General features: G+C 45.6%; 1 protein-coding gene across 1 annotated transcript in view; it reads right to left on the bottom strand.

Annotated features, from left to right (window-relative positions):
- IQCA1 (IQ motif containing with AAA domain 1) overlaps nt 1-20280 on the bottom strand; it is a 145644-nt gene that overhangs the window by 17990 nt on the left and 107374 nt on the right. Inside the window, exons 10-15 of the mRNA XM_050987541.1 lie at nt 19563-19638; nt 10661-10767; nt 10382-10471; nt 6244-6305; nt 3889-3971; nt 957-1064 (exon numbers count right to left, since the gene is read on the bottom strand). Coding sequence (XP_050843498.1) covers nt 957-1064; nt 3889-3971; nt 6244-6305; nt 10382-10471; nt 10661-10767; nt 19563-19638 — 526 coding nt within the window. The remainder of the gene's footprint in view (nt 1-956; nt 1065-3888; nt 3972-6243; nt 6306-10381; nt 10472-10660; nt 10768-19562; nt 19639-20280) is intronic.

Here is a 20280-nt window from a genome sequence, read left to right as displayed (position 1 = left end):
GTCAAAACACAGCTTTGGAGGAGCCTGGGGATATGTGAAATACATTGTGCAGGCAGGGATAGCTGCTGAGCTCTCTCAGCTGATTGCAGTCAGACCTTCAGCCTTACCCCAAACCAGCTGAGGGGTGGGAAGAGCCCCATCCAGGCTGAGGAGAGAAAAACCTGAGCACTTTGGAAAGAGGGGAAAACAGAAGTTGTGTTTGCTCTGTGTTCCAGGGTGGGAGGCAGGCAGATGTTGGGGATTTTGCCCTCTAAAGGGGATGAGTAGGCACTGACACAGCCTGGAGCAGTTAAAATCTCCCTGAGATCCACTCAGGAATGGCCAAGGATACCAGTGAAGTATTGAGGCTGGAAAACCCAATCAGGAGTGGAAAGGGGCTCAAAGGAGGTTTTGATAAAGGCCCCTGAGACAGGCACTTCTTGCAATCACTGGAGTGTGGCACAATGCCATTCCCAAGTGAAAAATGGGATAGGTTTTACATTAAAAGCAAACAACCTGACCCGGCAAAGCCTGGCTAGATATTGGCTAAGCCTGGCATTAAAACTGGCATTTACAACTGTTCTTTCTCTGTGATGGACAAAATGCATCCAGACCAATTCCTCCAACTGTGCAGCACCAGTAACATTAGCCAGCTTGTAAAAGGTAAATTGCAACCTTAACTCGATTAATTTTGATGACTGGAGCTTGTTTTAGCTGCTATCTTTCCCAAGTGGATTCCCTTGATGTGCTGCCACTCACAAACTGTTGCCATGCAAGCAGAGATGGGCTGGGGAGGGGATCCCTGCCCCTCTGCACTGCTCAGGTGCACAGCCCTCGTTCTGAAAGCTTCATTGAAAACCAATTAGACTGCAAAATGCTTCAGATTGCCACTAATCAACCCTGCCAAAGCCAGTAAAATGCAGTTTCTGGCAGCAAGCAAAGCCTCAAGAGTGTTTTGCTCTCTGGGGTGCTCTTACCCAAGGGCAGTATTCCATAGAGGGCAACGAGCTGTCTGACTTCTGGGATGGAGGGCACGGGCATGGCACCTGCCTCACGAAGGATGCTCATCAGACAGTCGTAGTAGCCTGTGAGGAGGAAGCAGGAGCTCAGCTATTGGAATAAAACCCCAATATTGCAGGGTGGAACGTGCCTGGGCTCCTCTGGCCCTGCTCTGGACCAGAGGCAGCAGCTCTGTGGTGTTTCACCTCACAGACACCTTTGGCTGGCTGAAGTTGCAGTTGGGCACTCAGAATGAGTCCAGGCATGGCAGAAACTCAGTTTACCTCTGGTGGAAAAGGTTCAGGACAGGGAAGAGGAAAGGGAGAGGATCCTGCCAGAGGGTTAAATCCAGAGTTTATTCCAGGGTGACAGAGCTCTGAACCTTGGGAACAGCTCCAACAGAATCCTGAGCCCATGGTCTCTGTGTCTTTTACACCCACAGGGAGGGGGGAGGGAGAGGACAGGTGAGCCACCAACCAGGTGGGAGGGGGAGGGTCTCAGGGGACAGTGACACCTGGACAGGCCAATGACCCCAGGTCTGAGAAGCATCTTTGGAACTGCTGCCAATCACAGGATGCCCTTGCTGGAATGTGGAGCTTGATGGAAGAGCAGTTAGGAAAGGGGGCAAGGGGGAGGGGAAGGAAGAAGTTGGCACAGCTGAGGGACAGGACATTGTTTCACACCACAACACCCAGCAAATGTGATGTAGAGAGCATCCCTGAGGGAATGAGGAGCTGCCACAGCTCGGGGCTGGAACACACACTCAGCAGAGCCAGGCTCAGGGACTCAAGCTGGGCAATCTGCTGGTGGAATGTGGCCCTGAGAAAGGTGAAGTGCAGAGGGAAATTGAAGCTGAACAGGCTGTGGAAGTTGTTCAGCACAGAGCAGACGGTTTCCAGCAAGCTTTGAAAGAAACTTTGTGCAGAAGAATCATTAGCAGCGCCATAAATCACGCTGCTGGCAAAGGATTCCTGGATTTGGGATTGTGCAGGGCTAGAATCCCAGTGAACCATGAGCTCTCAGAAGGATTTCAAAAAGGGGGAGAAGCAATTTTAACAAGCATTTCCCTGGCTGGGTCCCATCTCAGCTCCTCGCTGTGCAAGCGTGTCACCTCATTTGGTGGGGCCCTCTGCTTTGCTGTTCACCTCTTCTTTTTTTTCCCCCCTTTTTTTCAAAAAAAAAACTCCACAAAACAACCCAAGGAAACTGAAAATCCCTGACATGAGCTGAAATGATTTAATCTTGCCTTGGCTCTGGTTGCAGAGCTATAATCACATTGCTTGCCCTGTCAAAGTCCACATCCAAGCAATGTTGGAGAACAAAGATACAGCAGGATGGGCCACAAGCAGGAAAACCAGTTGTGATGCAGTCAGTGATTATTTTTAGCATAAATTACATGTCATTATGGTGATTATTATTGAAAAATAATAATATATAATGTTTTACTGGAGATAAAAAGGCAGAGGGCAAGAGGTCTCTGGAGCAGAGGCAAATTAGCAAAAGTGGAGGCATAATTTGGGGGCAAAAAGGCAGACAAGCCCTGGTGCAACTGCCCCCTCCCCTCTGAAGAATAAAATTAATTTCAGGTTTTATCTTTTATTTAAGGAGAAATCAAAAGAACGGGATAGGAATTAATCTTCACAGATTTAATTAGAAGGCATCAAAGGGTTTAATTGCAACTGCACATAAATCACAGTGGATATTCTCTGACTAATTTAGATAAGGTCACCAAGAAAATTAGTTCAGTGATGTCAGTTTGTCATAGAGGGGGGACATTTCAGTGCCTTTAGTGGCTGTGTAGCACAGTTCCACTCTTTGTCCTTTCCCCAGGAACTGGAAGTGACCTTCCTTAGGCTCCAGCCCTGGAAGGCTGAGCAGATGGAGGCTCCTTTCTCTGCAGGCTTTGACTGTGCCCTTGGAACCTTCAAGAGAGTTTTTCTGGATTTCAAAAAATGGTTGGAGATGTGCTGTTTGAAAAGCATTGGTGGTGGGGGAATGGTTGTTGGACAAAAGTGCCCTTGATAGGTTGGGAGAACAAAGGAAGAAGGAAAATCTTCCTGTACTTGGTGGTCTTTAATGAGCATGAAGTGGATGGGACACTTCATTGAGAGAATTAACAGCTCTTCAGAGGAATGGGCAGAGGCTCTAGAGGCTGAACTGGTGCTTCTAGGAGTTTATATAAACATGGCATGTGGGGGTGATAGAAGAGAATTTGTGTTCTCTGCCTTGGCCTTGTACTATCAGCCTGTAGCACTTCTGCTTCTGGAAGCTGCAAATTCAAACCAAGACCTTTGAAATACCTGAATCTTGGGGTTTTTTTGCTGTTAAGACGCTGGGATTTCACTGTGTGTCACCAAATGTTTGTGGGCATGGTGTTAGACCCCTCTGAAGTCTGCAAATGTGGGGTTTGGGGTTTTTTCACCCCTTTTTTCTAGATAAGCAGTTAGTTGCAGCTAACAGAAACCAGACAAGAGGAGTGTGAAATGCAGAACTAGGCAGAGACACTTCTTACTCACATGAAGGGCCAGACATGCCTCAAAGCACTGCTCAAGGTTCATGGGCAGTCAGGGAGGTGCAGGGAAGGGGCTGAGCCTTTCCAAAAGCCACCAAAACTGGAGGGACAGTTTTTGCTGCTCTCTGGGAAATATTCTGCATTGTGGGTTATGAGCCCTGCTCTGTTAGACTGGCACTGCCTTGTGACATCCACAACCCTTCCAGGCTGCTGGTGTTGCTGCCTGGAGTGAAACCCCAGCTCTGCAAAGGCTTCAGTAGCAGAAGTGAAAGCTCCTGAGCAGCCTTGATTTGCATTCCTGGCTTTAGATATTCAAAGTGCAGCGACCTGAGCTCAGTCCTGACTGAAAACAGGGGTCAGTGAAGGGGGAATGGCTGGAGGTTTGAGGGGTACTTTACCCATGTAGTCAGAGAGATTCACATTCTTGACTTGGATCAGCAATCTTTCTTCTGCAAGTTCCTGGTACAGGGAGTCAATGCTCCTACAGGCAAGAGACATCACTCAGAAATGGTCAGGAAAAGCTCAGTGCTCTCAGAACTGAGCCAGCCTGGGAGTTCTTTGTTTGCCCAGCTTTAGAGATGCCCTCTGTGGCTCATGATTAGTGCCATCAGTGGGAAATCAAGAAGCACAGTTTCTGTCTGGTGCTGAGCCATCTCTTCCCCTCCCTCACAGGCTGGGTCCCCCTCTCCTGCTGACTCCATTTACCCATTTCAGGTGATGCCAGATCAGTTATGACTTGTGTAATGGACTCATTCATTAATATCAATTACTGGGAAATTATTTCTAAATTACACAATAATGGCAAGCCTAACACTGCTATACCTGTTCACCCAGCTCTCCAATTAGTACTAATTCATTAATTCTTCTTGGAATTTATTGTGTTGGCAACAGACAGCCTCATCTCTGTGGGAACACACTGGGAATGCCTGACTCAGATCCACCCCCTGCAGGGCTGGGCTCAGAGGGGCACTGGGGGGAAAATGTCCAGTGGAAGTGTTGCCCCATCCCTGGAGGTGCCCAAGGCCAGGCTGGACAGGGCTTGGAGCAACCTGGGATAGAGGGAGGTGTCCCTGCCCCTGGCAGGGGGGGCACTGCATGGGCTTTGGGGACTCCTCCAACCCAAACCAATTTGGGATTCCATCAAAAGTGCAAAAATTCCCCAGTGGAAGTTTCTCCCCATCTCCACCAGTGGCTGGAAATAGATCCCAATAATGAAGGAGTTAAAACAATTAAATTTGAGTGTGGTTTTCTATTGATGTGGATCTTCTCTACGCTCTCTTTTGGAATTCCAAGTATTAATTTCAAGGACATTTCTGGCACTTGGTTTTATGGAGTAATACTGCTTCCAGGATGATGTAAACTGAATAAACCTGTCAGAAATTCTCAGTGTATTGACAGCATAAACAATATTGATTTTAGTCTTTTTAGATCTCTCAGTGTTTTTCCACACTTTTCACATTCTTTCCCCTCAATTATTCTGTCTTTCTCACCTACCTTAATTGGGATGTCCTGGTCTGGCTACAATAAATATATTTAATGGTGCCTCTCAGCTGGCTAATAAACCTCCAGGTATAATTTGAGGTCTGCAGCCTTTTTTCCATTTCAGCTGAGGAGTTTTATGTTTATGCAGTCTTAGTGGCACAATTAATGCAGGAGCAGCAATAAGCAAATCCAAAATTTAATGCACCTTCAACAAGGTTGATTTTGCTGCTCTGACTCTCTTGCTTTCATCCTCGGTGGTTTTATGTTGGGAATGCATCATAAAACTGGCAGAAGGTGGAATGGGACTAACCTGGCAGCTCTGGTGGGAGCAAGACTTCTACTTTTCCTGGTTGATTATTTTTACTGTGCCAGTTAAATGATGCATGTCCCCTGCAAGGGAGGGTGATGTGACCAGTCTGTGCTGACTGGAGCCCCCTGTGCCCCCTTCACTGGGTAAAAAGGGAGAGTTTGAATCTGTTATTCAGCCCCTCTCTGGGTTATTTCTGAAATGCTCAGCAGGGAAGAGAAAAGCAAAATGCCAGATAAAAAGCCAGCTACTAAAAAAGCTCCTGTTTTCAGCTGGCTGCATGGCAAGTTTATATCTAAAGAATCAGGTATGTGCAAGAGCAGTTTTAAAAGCAGGGAATATATCAGATTTTGGCACTGTTCTGTAGGAGAGGTCCTGCTCTGTTAGAATCCATGAGACATGGATTTTAAATATTTGCTTGGAGGTGGTTTTTATTTTTTTTAAATATATTTTAAAGCAGGTAAAGAGATGATTGGCTGATTGTGTGGTGCCAGCACCTGTCACTGACATGTTCTATGAAAAATCCTTTCTTTAGGATTTTTCCTCCTGAGAAGCTGAGAGGCCTCAGGAACAAACTGCAAACAATTCTTATCTGCTGCTGTGGGATGCAGCAGGTGGGTCTGGGATTGGTCTCTGTGGTTGTTTCCAATCAATGGCCAATCCCAGCCCAGCTGTCCAGACTGTCTGGGTCACAGACAAACCTTTGTTATTGATTCCTTTTCTATTCCTAGCCAGCCTTCTGCTGAAATCCTTTCTTCTATTCTTTTAGTAGAGTTTTAACATAATTTATATCATAAAATAATAAATCAGCCTTCTGAACATGGAGTCAACTTTCTCCTCTCTTCCCTCATCCTGGGACCCCTGTGACCAATACATCAAGTGGGGATTTGAATTTGTGTTTGGGGGTGAAGATGAGGAAAAGCAAGGTAGACATTGGAGATCTAATGCAGAGAGGTTCTCCTACCTGTGAGGAGTCAGATCTTTGTCCAGCTCCGAAATCTTTTTCTTGGCAGGTGTCCTGATTCCCTGAGGACCACACAAGCAAGCAGCAATTAGTGACTTTAGCACAGATAAATATTTGTGGATGTACTGGAGCAGAGTGAGGGCCAGAACAGCCAATATTTCAGTGTTTGACTGCAGCCCAAAGGGAAAAACCATATCCTTAACCAGCAGTGCCACTGCTACATTTACTCCAAGGGAAGAAGCTTCTCTCCTTCCTTTTGTTGGATATTCAACATTTTTTTTATTGGCAGAGGTGGAATCCCCAGCCCTGAAGGGATTGAAAAGCTGTGTGGATGTGGCACTTGGGGACATGGTTTAGTGGTGGCCTTGGCAGGGCAGGTTAAGGGCTGGACTCTGTGATCTCTCAGAGACATTTTCCACTTGTGTGATTCTTATTCCATGATTTTTCTGGAACCCACTTCTGTGGGTGAGGGGGGATATGGCCCTTGCTCAAGAAGGAAGCAGGAAGGAAAAGGGTGTGGGGTCCAAGCAGCTGCTCCAGAGACTGTTTATACCTTTTAAAAAATGGATTTATATTGAAGTAAAATATCTTCCCAGAGGGGAAAAGCTCCTGAGACTCTGGCTACCCTACTGGATATCTTTCTCCTAATCCCTCAGGGAAGAATCTGGAAGAGGTCAGAAAAACACAACCTGCTCTTTTCATCTTTTCACCACAGAAAGATTTTGACTCGTGTGCCTCATTTCTTTATACCTTACAAAAAAAAAACCCCAAAACCAACTCCTGGCAAACATAAATAAGGAAGATGTGACTCAGGCTTGTCAAACCCCTCCATTAATTACAGCTCAGGAGCCATAAATATGGTTAGGGATAATTAGGAGTGTGGAGAGGGCATCATTAATCCATGTTAGTGCCCAGCCCTGGTGGCTGAGCTCCTCCAAGCACCTCAGCATTGCTGCAGTGGAGCTGTTTACACAGAAACCTTGGTGCACCAGGGGATTTCTCCAACAGCTTAAATTTAAGCACGTGCTTAAATGCTTAGTTGAACAAGACAGCTTATTCTTTCCAAAAGTTTATGTTCACTTCCCTGGGAATTCAGTCATTTACTTTGCTTTTTTTACAAGAGTGAATACTTCTGCAGAGCTCTGGAGGCTGTGTTGTTGAGTTAAAAAAAAAATCCTATCCAATTATCTGGAAAATGCTGGGCTTTTTCACAGACTGGATCAGCAGCCCTCAGGAATACATCAATCTCAGGTTTTTCAAGGACAGACACAACGTGAGGAACCTGTGGTTCAATCACCTGCTCCTGTTTGTGATGCCACAAAGACAAAGCAGATGAAAATGCAGCCTAAACCCAGCACTACATGGATCAGCTACTGAGAAAAGGAGATGGTTTGGGTTAGGATAAAGCAAACAACTCTGTATTTGGAGAAATAAACCTCAGGTTTCTTTACATAAATAAGTTTGGCAGCAAATATTCACCCAAATGTGCCAGGGGGATTTTGTTTTGAAGAAAAGGAATGGGAAGAAGAAAGCACATGCCATGCTGTTTTAACAACTGTGGAAATATTGAGGCTGTCACTGGTTTATTTTTGCTGTTCCTCCTGTTTTGTCTTTTTAACTTCTCTTCCAACAAGCCAGAAATTACATGTATTTGTGTCTGACTGGGAAGAAAAGCTCGTTTCAACCTATGTAAAGACACTGAGCATATGTTGAATTTATTGGCCAACTGGTATTGTCCTCAAGGCAGCTTCACCCATAAAGTAACTCCAGAGCAAAACAAAAATGAACTGTGTGGAGGAAAAATGTGTTTTCCTAATTAACAACAGCACTTGTGGGGAATTTGGCACAGGCTGAGATGTGATAAGGGCAAATCTGAATTGTAGACAATGGCTTGTCTCCAAAATGTCTTACTGGGAACTGCTTTTATTTAGGAAATGATCATGTTTAATGGATGTGAGCACGCTGCTCATTTGGAATGGAAATCTCCTGGCTGCTCTGCCTGCAGTGCCAGCTGAGCTCCTGTGCAGCCATGCCCTGACTGGGTGAGCTCCTGGCAGGGACACTGGGCTGTGCCCAGGGGGTGGCTTCTCCCACCCAGCAAAATTGCTCCGAGGTTGGAGCAGACAAGAACCTGATTTCAGACCAAACTCCAGAGCAGCAGGAGGGAGAGGCTCTCCAAATGTCTCCCTGAGGGGAATGGTTGAAACTGGAGGATCTGTGGCACCTTTTGGCTGTGATCCCACAAGTCCTGGCTGCCACCACAGGAGTCATGGAAGAATGGCCAAATGTGACATCAGGAATTTCGGATGATGGCCCCGAGACACAAAATTCCACCTGTAAAAGTTCTCCTGAAGAAATTCCCCTTTCACTGCCCCTTGCCCACTGCCAGAGTGAGGGAAGGTCTGATTTCTCTGAAGAATGCTGAATTCTCCTGAGAATGCAGAATATCCCCTTTGTTTATTCACACTGAACTCAGACAAACTCCTGGCTACAAGGAGAACCTGAACCTGACAAGTTATTTCATGCTGCATGGGGACAGACATATGGGACCTCAGATTTTGCTGGAAAAACTAGAGATTTTTTTTTTTGCTGAACAATAAATTAATGAGCTATTTCCAAAACCTTCCAGCTCATATTATTCTTATTATCTAGAGCAGGTTATCCTGAAGCAGATCTGCAGTCTGTGTGCACAGGTATGCACTGGTTTGGTTTAGGGCTGAGATATTTATGTAAATACTCATTGGAAAAAGCCTTTGCCAATGCTGAATGGACATTTTCAATGGCTTTGCATAGGGAAGATGTGTTTTGACTAACACTGCACCTTTCCTTGGGTTCCCCACTCCTCAAATAGACCTGTTTTGGCTTGGGTGGGGGTTTTTTTTAAGATGAAATCTTTAAGGAATTTCCATTATCTAATTAGTGCTTCTTTCCCTGCCTCATTCTCTCAGGCTACTGGCACAACTTGGGAAGATAAAAGTTAAATAATCTCCCTCCACCCTAAGCTATTCCAACAGTGCATTGAAGGGAAATAAAAAAACCCAACCCAACCCTAAGATAAAGCTCTGTCATTCCAGTGTGACATTTTGCAGCAGGGCACTGAGCAGCTGATCTAAATGTGTCTGCCCATGAAAACTTGGGGGAGATTGTTGCAATATTTTGTCTGTCTGTTTTAAGCCCCCCCCCCTATTTTTGAAACAGATTTAGGAATCCAATTGGGATCAGCTTTCAGAGCTGCCCCAGTCTTTTCTTATTAGATTGTCCCTGGAGGTTTGTCAGGTGAAAGAGCATTTTTAAAGATAATTTGAGTAGAAGTAGAGCAACAGCAAGTATTTGCATGCTAAAAGGAATTACAGAAATGAAATACAGCATGAGATTAGGGCTGGCTATTTGCCCTGAGGGTTTTTAGTGGCTCTGCTGATTGAGTGGTGGGGTGTAAGCTCGGAGTTATTTTGCACTGCCATGATCTCCAATTTAAATGCTTTGGTAAGGAATTTTAGAGAACCACAAGCTGTGGAATTCTTCATATGATAATGCTGTACACCTAGATGTGAACATGACATTTGCTGTGTTTTAACCTATTTTTTATGCCTAAATAAACTTGGTTTAATTGCAAATTCCCCAACCCTTGAATAGGATGTAGTAACTTAATGAGTACCTGGCTGTGTGTGATCTATGTGGTGTTACAGACAAATGAAAGGTTACATCAAAACATTCAGAGGGATTTTTTTGGTCTTGAAACATAATAACCAGTCCTTATTCAGGAGGAAAACAGCCAGCAGCTGGCAAACTCACTGGCCTCCAGATCCCTGTTTTCCTTGGAAAACTATTAATCTGAACTGATCAGACTAAAGAGAGGGATTGCTTCCATTTTGCTGTTTGACTGCATCCAAGGATTTCAGGAAGGTGAAAATCTGAAATACCTTGTAGTGATTTATCTCTGGAATAGCTCCACTTGCCCTCAGCAATATTTATACAAGTTAAAGAGCAAGAGCTAATGGAGAAGGCCCTGAAAATAGCCACAGGTGAAGAGATTTTCTGATGTTCCTGACTTGTAAATGCTCATTTTGATGTTTGTCCCTGAGGTTTGCACTGATGGATCTGAGGCTGCCCCTCAGTTCTCCCAGCTTGCTGCTGTTACCTTCTCTTTGCCAGGTTTGGCTGGAGGACCTGTCTCTCCATCCAGAGCCTCTTTGACTCTCAGCAGCTTCTCCTCCATCACCTCATCGACCTGCCCAAGACAAACACAGAGCAACCTTCCTCAGTTTTCTGTTCTGCCACAATTGTTCAGCTGTAAGAATGGGTAGCAGGGAAAGTCTGGAAGGAGGGAAGGGCTGTGCCAGGGCCAGTTCTTACAGCTGGAGAAAAATCTCCCCAGGAAATGCACGTGAGCAGAGTCCTCCTGCTATTGTAAGCTCACCTGCACTCTGATCTCCTCCTCCACTTCTCCCCGTTCCCCTGCTCTGATCAGCTCTGGGTCATGATCCTGGAGAAAATCTGATTTGTGATCTCTGTTCTCCCAAAAGACTGTGAGCCAAAAGAGAGAAAAAAAAAGGGGAAAAGTTACAGAAGCCATTGGTTCCTCCAAGTGCTCCTGGAGGCAAAAGAAAGGGTGGCTGTAGGCAGCTGCTGTTCAGTGATGAGCTGCAGGGAAGCAGCAGGCTCCAGGGACCCTCACCACCTTCAGAGCCCTGCTGTGTTGGGATCTGCAAATCCTCCGCTGAAAGGATTTCTGCTTTTGCCTTGGGTTGCAGAGTGGGATCAGAATTCAGGAGGAAAATGGGATGGAGAGCCTGGAGGGGGCTGAGAGCCGGAGTGGCGCCATGGGCCCGCCGGCCGGTGCCGGGAGGATGTGGGATTGGGGAGGGGAGGGGAGGTGGAGGTGGAGGGGAGGGAGGGGAGGAGGGGAGGGGAGGGGAGGGGAGTGGAGGGGAGGGAGGGGAGGGAGGGGGAGGGGAGGGGGGGGAGGGGAGGGGAGGGGAGGGAGGGAGGGAGGGGAGGGAGCGGGACCGGGCGGGCCCGGGCGTCGGAGGGACCAGGCCGAGGCAACGGGCGGGAAACCGGGAAGGAGAAAGGGGAACGGGAAGCGACAGGGAAGCGGCAAAGGGCGAAGCGAAACAGGGAAGTGACAGGCCGGCGACAAAGGGCACGGCCAGGGGGAGGGAAGGAAGGGAAGGGCAGGGGAGGGACGGGAAGGGAAGGCGGGACGGGACGGGCAGGGGCACGGACAGGAAGGACGGAGGAAAGGACGGGAAGGACTGGAAGGGCAAGGAAGGACGAAGGCGGAAGGGGAATGGAGGGAAGGAAGGACGGGAAGGGACAGGGGCAGTGCACGGAAAGCAAGGGGAAAGGAGGAAGGAAAGGGACCGGAAAGGAAGGAGGACGGGACAGGGAAGGGCAAGGAAGGACAGGAAGGACGGAAGGAGACAGGGGAAAGGAAGGGAAGGGAAAGGAAAGGGAAGGAAGGCACGGAAGGGAAGGGACAGGAAGACAGGGAACGGACAGGCGGGAAGGACAGGGAAGGGAACGGAAAGGGACGAAGGGACAGGCGAGGAACGGAACGAGGGCAGAGGAAGGGAAGGAGGAAGGGAGGAGGGCAGTGGAAGTGAAGGGAAGGGAGGCAGGGACGGGCATTTCCTGTCCGTTACGTTTTCCCGGCCTTTACTTTCCTGCCTTTCCTCTTTCCTTTCTTTACCTTTTTCCTCCCTTTCCCTTTATTCTTCACAGGGCCTCAATCTTTTCCATGCAGAAGGCACACGGGTGCCTCCTGCCCTCAAGGATGGGCTCTCCACCAGTGTCACTTGGCTTGGGGACCAAAGGAAGGGGGTTAATTCAACCCCCAAATTTCCCTGTCCTCCCCATGGCTCAGCTAAAGCTGCTGCATCCTGGGGAGCTGACCTTTCTAGTCATTCCCAGGAGGTGAGATATGGGAATAGGGGCACTGGAATGGGAATAAAACCAGCACTGAGCACGTGGAGGTGGGGGAGAGGGAGGGGACAGCAGGGTGACACAGAATAACCTGCAGCTGACCACAAGGGATTCATGGCCACACAGTGGCTTCACTTTTTAAGGGGGTTTTAAGCTCAATTCAGAAATTACAAGGCAGTTAAGCCCAAAAGAGCCAAGACCCCCCTGATCCAGCCCCTCTGTTTTGAAGGGCTGTGCAAACGAGAAGCAATAAGGAGACCTAAGACCCAGTGACAGCGAATTTGTGGAGCTGGGGATGAAACAAAAGCTATTTATGATGAAGTACCTAATGATCCTGAGGTGCAGCTCGTTATTTTTGTTGAGGCAAACTGCAATTTGCTCTTTAGAAAGAAAACTAAATGAAGTCTGATGAGCTCAGTGCACATCTGAGTTCTGGAAGTGCCTCGTTTTAATGGAAACTCCTCTTTTCTTCCTTCACTTCTTGAGGTAATTTGAAGGGAGACAGTTCATATCTTGCCTTTCAAGCCCTGATTGTATCTTCCTAAATGACAGCTAATCTCCAGCTGGGTGTGCTAATTCAATTTCCTGATGATTTGAAATGACAGTTTTCCACTTTCAGATGTTGGCTGCTCTAGGAATCAGTTTTGTAGAGACATTCTATTTGTACAGATATTACATTTGTACAGACCTTCTGTTTGTACAGACCTTCTATTTGCACAGATATTCTATTTGTACAGATATTACATTTGTACAGATATTCTATTTGCACAGATATTCTATTTGTACAGATATTCTATTTGTTCTATATATGTACAGATTTTCTATGTGCACTGATCTATTTGTACAGACCTTCTATTTGTGCAGATCTTCTATTTGTACTGATATTCTATTTGCAGATATTATATTTGCACAGATCTATTTGCACAGATCTTCTATTTGCACAGATCTTCTATTTGCACAGATCTTATATTTGTACAGATCTTATATTTGTACAGATATTCTATTTGTACAGATATTATATTTGTACAGATATTCTATTTGTACAGATATTATATTTGTAGAGATCTCTTGTACAAATATTCTAATTGTACAGATCTTCTATTTGTACAGACATTCTATTTGTACAGACCTTCTATTTGTACAGATCTTATATTTGTACAGATATTATATTTGTAGAGATCTTCTATTTGTACAGATATTCTAATTGTACAGATATTCTATTTGCACATTCTATTTGCACAGACATTCTATTTGCACAGACATTCTATTTGTACAGACATTCTATTTGCACAGATCTTCTATTTGCACAGATATTCTATTTGTACAGATATTTATTTGTACAGACATTCTATTTGTACAGATCTTCTATTTCTATCTCCTATCTGATATTCTCCCCTTGCCTGCTGAAGGCACTGTGCAAATTCAGACAGGTTTTAACATCCAAGTTTTAATTACTCCAAGACTGGCTGCTCTTTCCACCCCCTCCAAAAATTTTTCAGGGCCCAATTCCAGGCAGAGGATTTGGATTTTACAAAGTTTATAGAGGGAGCCGTTCTTGCAGGTGAGCAATCTTAATTTCAGCACTGAGGATGGTGGGGCTGGAGGAGGACAGGGGATATTTTGGTAATGGAACAAACTCCAAAGTGCAGACATTTAATTTCTTTGAATGACTTGTGGGTCATCAGAGGCCATGACAGATGTCATGTAATATTTCAGCAGGAAAAGCAGATTTGCCCAAGTTATGAGGCAGCTCCTCCAGCCTGGAATTCCAGCCTTGGGGAAAGGGGATGTTACACAGGAGTGATGTGAATTTTTAAACACTTTCCTGACTGGGTCAGCAGGTTGCAAGTGCTATGTTTTCACAGGAGTACCAGGCTTTAGAGATTTATTTTTCATAGAGGGATCTGTAGGTTGCTCTATTCTGCTTTTTTTTTCATAATTGTTTATTGTCATTTTGTGGATTGATTAGTGGTTAATACCCACTGCAGGCAAAGCAGGGAGGGTCCCCCCAGACTCTGGGATTACCTGGCCATGACTTATCTGAGTTTTTTATCAACCACTGGGTTAGAGGGGCCTAATTTCAGCAGAGAGATCAATAACTCATAGGTGCTAGATGCTCTGTTATTCTTTTATAGATCAACAAAATGTTTCAAAGTTAATTTTAAAGGGGGGTCAGGAGGCTAAGGATGTTATGTTTTCACTGGCTGGTCAGCAGAGTCTGGTATTTTGTTACAGGCAGGGTCAGCCAACTCCAGGAGCTATTTCTGGGCCTGTGTGTAGGCAGTGAAATTTATATCACCTTTTCTAAAATAGTGCATGCTTATTTTGGGATTGTTTTATATGCAGAGCTAGCTTAGGGCTCAAAGGCAGCCCAGAGCACTCCTAAATCTGCATCCCAGTAGGGAACTCCAACATCCCAGAATTTCACAGAACACCCCGTGACTTTAATAATTTGTATAATTTTAACAATTATAAAATATTTATTTGAACCATGAAGCTTCACTTTGAACCACCTGGCTAAAGGATTTGAATCTCTTGAAGGCTGGTTAAAAATCCAGAGTATCAGCACACCTTCAAGGAATATTTGGGCACACCATGGAGTATTAGAACTCAAATATCCTCTGTGACACTGAGCAAGCCATAAATCTCATCTGTAGAATGGGGAAAATTGCACATTGCTGCCTCACACTGCAAAAATAGAGGGAGGGAAAGCTCAGCCTCACATTTGCCTCATGTCAACTCTGCCTACTCCAGGGTGACAGCAGATGCCACACACAGAGGCTGTTTCCAACCACAGCATTTAAAATGAGGGTTTAGGGCTTGGCAAGTGGAGTTTAGCCACTAGAAAAAATGGCCAGGTACAGCTCTAGGAGGATAAAAAGCTTCCAGTGAAGTTTAGGCAGCAGCTCCAGCTTGGTGGAGGAGTTAAAAACACAGAGTGAAAAAGTTTGCTAAGTGGAATGTTTAGATTTTCACCAACACTGATCTATATTTTAACAATATTGAAGTAAGCTAGGTATAAAACACCATTTTCATGGGATGGGAACAAATGAAGTGTTGGGGCTGTGACAAAACCAAGATGTTTGTTGTTTGGTCAGCTGTCATTTAGGTGAACTTTAGACACACTTTGAATTATTCCTGATACAAACAGGGCCTTTGAATTACTCCTGATACAAACATTTCTTAACTCTGTTGCTTCACTCATGTCCTCAAGGTTTCTGCACTAATAAATCTGAATTTCTGTGCAAATGCTGATAGCAAGTGACCTATTTCTGCATAAGATTTGGGGATAAAAAAGTTCTCAGCAGAAAGTCCAAACTCAGACCTATTTTTTCCTGCATAATTCTGCTACTGAGAGGAAAGCAGCCTAAAAATAAAAATACAAGAGACTGTGCTGCTCTGGTGGATGTTGTTGTGGATTTGATTTTGATGAAAGAATTTGATTCAAAGAATCCACGGTTAGATTAAAAATAAAATCATTTTGGACAACCCCCAGGTAATATTGTGTGAGTGCCCTGCAATGAAAAGCCCAAAGTGCTGCAAGGAGGAATTAACAGCTAAAATAGCTAATAACTAAAAATAAGTGTGGTGTCAAACAGACCTGGCTCACCAGGAGAAAAGGAGGGAAAAAAAACCCCCAAAAACCCACCTGAAGTTGAACTGCACAGCTACAGACTCCTCCTGTGCCTAAGCCAGAACTGCAGGAATTCTTTGAAGCCTGCCAGAGAGTTTTTCCACTCTGAGGGCTCCTGCTTGTGCTCTGTGCAGAAAAGGGCTCCTTCTCATGTGCCTCCAGAGCTGGGGAGCAGCTGGCAGCTCCAGCAGGATGGGCTGGAGGTGTGGGGGTGTGGAACTGGGAATGGGAACCACAGAGGCACTCACACTGTGGGGGTAACCCCCAAAAATTCTGTGTTTGGAAATGGGAATCACTGACACTGTGAGAATAACCCCAAAAATTCCGTGTTTGGAAATGGGAATCACTGACACTGTGGGGATAACCCCAAAAATTCTGTTTGGAAATAGGAATCACAGAGGCACTCACACTGTGGGGATAACCCCACAAAATTCTGGGTTTGGAAATGGGAATCACTGACACTGTGAGAATAACCCCAAAAATTCTGTGTTTGGAAATGGGAACCACTGAGGCACTCACACTGTGGGGATAACCCCAAAAATTCTGTTTGGAACTGGGAATCACAGAGGCACTCACACTGTGGGGGTGACCCCCAAAAATTCTGTGTGTGCAGGGCTCAGAGCAGGTCCTGCTGTTCAGAGACAGTCTGGTGACAAATCCCCCATCCCCTTGTAACCCCCCTGGCTTCTCACATGAGATAGTTGTGAAATTTGGGAGTCTCCACTGCTGCCCAAGTCCCCCCTGAGGTGTTTTTATTCCTCACTCTTCTCAGGTCGGTTGAAATGGCTCCCAAGGTATAAGAAATCTCTTTTTTCCCAGCCCCATGACCAAAGAAGTTGGGGTTCCTCAGCTCTACTTCTCAAGGTTGTTTATTTTCTCTTACCTATTCCATTCTTTCTTTCTGAGCTCTGTCCAGCAGGTCAGGTTGTGGCACAGTCCCTGCCCTTGGGGTGCTGGTGGCTTTGTATCCCAAGAACTGTGGGTACTTTATTGACAATAATTTTCTGTCAGAAGCCAGGAAATTCCTCTGGCTGCCCTGGATGGCTGGAGCCCCTGCCAGGGGGCTCAGAGCCCTTGGCACAGAGCTCAGGACCACTGTGCCTTTGATTCTGACCCATGGAGCAAATTATAACCCCACCTTTATATGAAGAATTACAAGTCAAGAGAGTTTAAGTAGAATAACAGTTAGTTTGTCGTGAGGTGAAAAACAGAATTTTGGGGGTTTTAGAAGGGGGGCTCGGGGTCCCAAGATGGAGGAATTTGGGCATGCCCTTTCCTTCTTCTTTCTTCTTCCTAGCCTCCATCTGCTGGGTGATGGTGGCACTTTTGGATTGGTTTAAGGTAGAAGCTCACTGTCTAACTCAGGTGATGGGTATTGGTAAATAATGTACATGTAGCTTTTAGTATAAAAAGATATCATCACTCTGAGGGCAGCAGAGTGCCTCTGACTGACCTGCCAGACAGACCTCAGCAGGCCACAGAAAGAATGTTATAGATAAACCACCTTGAGAAGGAGAACAGAAGAGTCCTGACTCCTTCTCTGACTGCCAGGCTGGGAAAAGAGACTTCCTAACACATCTTGGGGTCACTCTGAGCAGCAGAGATTCTGAGACCTATCACCTGTGTTAGACTCTAAACCAATCCCAAAGTGTCACCATCCCAGCAGGAGATGGAGGAGGAGGAGGAGAAGGAGAAGGAGAAGGAGAAGGAGGAGGAGAAGGAAAAGGAGAAGGAGAAGGAGAAGGAGAAGGAGAAGGAGAAGGAGAAGGAGAAGGAGAAGGAGAAGGAGAAGGAGGGGAGAGGAGAAGGAGGAGAAGGAGGAGAAGGAGGAGAAGGAGGAGAAGGAGGAGAAGGAGGAGAAGGAGGAGAAGGAGGAGAAGGAGGAGAAGGAGGAGAAGGAGGAGAAGGAGGAGAAGGAGGAGAAGGAGGAGAAGGAGGAGAAGGAGACAAAGGAGAAGGAGAAGGAGAAGGAGAAGGAGAAGGAGAAGGAGAAGAGAAGAAGAAGAAGAAGAAGAAGAAGAAGAGAAGAAGAAGAAGAAGAAGAAGAAGAAGAGAAGAAGAAGAAGAAGAAGAAGGAGAAGGAAGAAGAAGAAGAAGGAAGAAGGAGAAGGAGGAGGAGGAGTGGAGGAGTAGAGGACATGCCCAGATTCCTCCATCTGGCCTCTCGAACAATCTAACTCTTCTAAATCCCCAAAATCCTACTTTTTCACCCTGTGATAAATTCACCATCATTCTACTCAAACTCTTGTGGTCTAACTCCTCACACAGAGTTGGGAATTGTTTCCATGGGCTAAAATCAAAGGCAGAGGTGGTTTTGACTCCATGCCAGGGTCTCTGAGCCCCCTGCCAGGGTCTGGAGTCCCCCAGGGCAGCCAGAGGAATGGCCTGGCTTCTGACAACTCTGGTACCCACTGCTGAGCTGAGCTTACAGCCAAGCATGTTCCCTCCAAGGCAAACCCCTCCTGCCTCCCCTCTGCTGCTCCTGCCCTGCCCTGGGCACTGCCAGGCTGGGAGTGCCACCCTTGCCAAGGCTGCCTTTGACTTCCAGGTGCCATTTCATCCTTGGCCAGCTCAGGAAAGAAGTTTGGATGGATTTATCTGAAGCTCCTGCTGCCTTCAGCAGGGTTCTGACGTGGTAGTTGAGAGCAGATGGGCTGCAAAGCTCCTTTTTTTAGCCAGAAAGCTGCTCTGTGATTTATAAGGTGTAAGAAAATCCTAATTGTTACGAGTCAGAGGTCAGGCCAAACTACTGATGCACATTTAGCAAGTTTAAGTTCACTTCTTTCTCTCCAGCCAGCTCAAATCAGGCAGAAAACTTGACACCAGCAATTTGTCAGCAGGAGGGAATAATGGAGACTTTTCATAGGAGGAATTTCAGCAAGGCACTGGCTCTGAAGAGTGGAGAGCAGAAAAGATATTTTCCCACATTGTATTAGAACAGAATCTGCAGAGATACAGCAAAAATAACCCCATTTTCCACTTCAGACAAGGGCAAGACTTCCTAATTCACTTGTGGATCAGGCTGAGCACTGAGGACAAGTGCTGAAGAGATAAACACAAGTATCAAAAGCAGAGGAGAGGATGGAAGAGATCTGGAAAAGAACCAAATGCCCTTTCATGGTTTTTATTAAAAAATCCCTGCTTTTTGGTGCTTTCTCCAGGTGAAAAACCAGCCAGGCCCCTTGCTGAAAGTCTGGGTTATGTTTTATTTTGACACACTTTGCTTGAAGCAAGTCCATGCAGAGTTTGGTGCCTCTGCTTGAGAAGATGCTCCTCCTATTCAAAGATAGAATAAAAAATAGTTGGAGCAGCTGTGAAGGAATCCATGGACTCTTCCCATGAGTTTTCACTCTTGGAGGAGACAGGACAGGTAGAATTACAGGAGCATGAAAACATTTATGCTGAAATTTCATCCTCAGTCTGGTGCTTTTGAATTATTGGCTATGCTGATGTCATCCTCAGAAAATCCTAAAATCCTTTTTATTTTGCTTTTTGAAGCATTTTGCTTTGGGTTTGTTCACTTTCACCCACAGAAATGTCCCTTCCTGCATGATTAGCTCAATGGTTTTGACAGATTCCTTGGAGGAATTGAGGTCCTGAGAGCCTCCCTTCCTCAACACCATTTTTTAATCTAACATCCTAATTTTTATAACATTCCAGAGTTTGGGCAGCTTCCCACTTGACCTTAGAGGAATGACCTTGCCCTTAAGCTGCTCTGGGAGAACATTCCAGCTGGAATTGTTGTCTTTTTCCTACTGACCTTGGTACTGAGAGCTTCCTTCCTCCAGCATCAAAAGGAAATTGCTTGGAGCCATTTTCCAGCCTTCATCCACTACCTGGATTGGGGGGAAAGTGAAGAGAGGAATTGCTGGCAGCATTTTTTCACACAATTATGGAATGGCTTGGGAAAGGCCTGAAAGATCCAATTCCACCCCCTGCCATGGGCAGGGACACCTTCCACTCCTCATTTTGTCACTAAATTAAACAAGAATTAAACTCCAGCTTGTTGGAAAAATGTAATTTAGGTAGCAGACTTGCAATGTTGAAGTGGAATTTCATTGAAATGCCATTTTTTTTCTGTTACTTTTGCTGGCATTGCCACATTCCTGAAACAGTTTCATTTCCTTGAAGCAGAGAAAAACCTCCCAGAAAACGATCACAGTTTCTTCATCTTGTATCAGCCACAAGCCTTAAGATCTGAGTGAAGCAATAGTTGATAAAGAGAGATTTTTGGGGAGGAGGTGAATGTGGATTTACACCAAACAAGATTTTGCTAAATAACCTGCAAACCACTTGCTATCAGCAAGATAAAATATCAGCAGCTCTTGGGATGATTAAAATTAAACTCTCCCCTAAATAAGCCCTGTAATTAGAGAAATATCTGCTACCTGCAGGTCCAGCTGCAGCCCCATTATGGGAGTTATCAAATATCTGGTTTTAATTAAAGTATCATTACAGCAATTCCAGTTTGGGCCCAG

The sequence above is a fragment of the Serinus canaria genome (assembly GCF_022539315.1).
Source record: "Serinus canaria isolate serCan28SL12 chromosome 7 unlocalized genomic scaffold, serCan2020 HiC_scaffold_29, whole genome shotgun sequence".
NCBI classification, from domain to species: Eukaryota; Metazoa; Chordata; class Aves; order Passeriformes; family Fringillidae; genus Serinus; species Serinus canaria.
The sequence above is the reverse complement of the archived record's forward strand: the minus strand, read 5'-3'. Positions and strand labels throughout refer to the sequence as shown.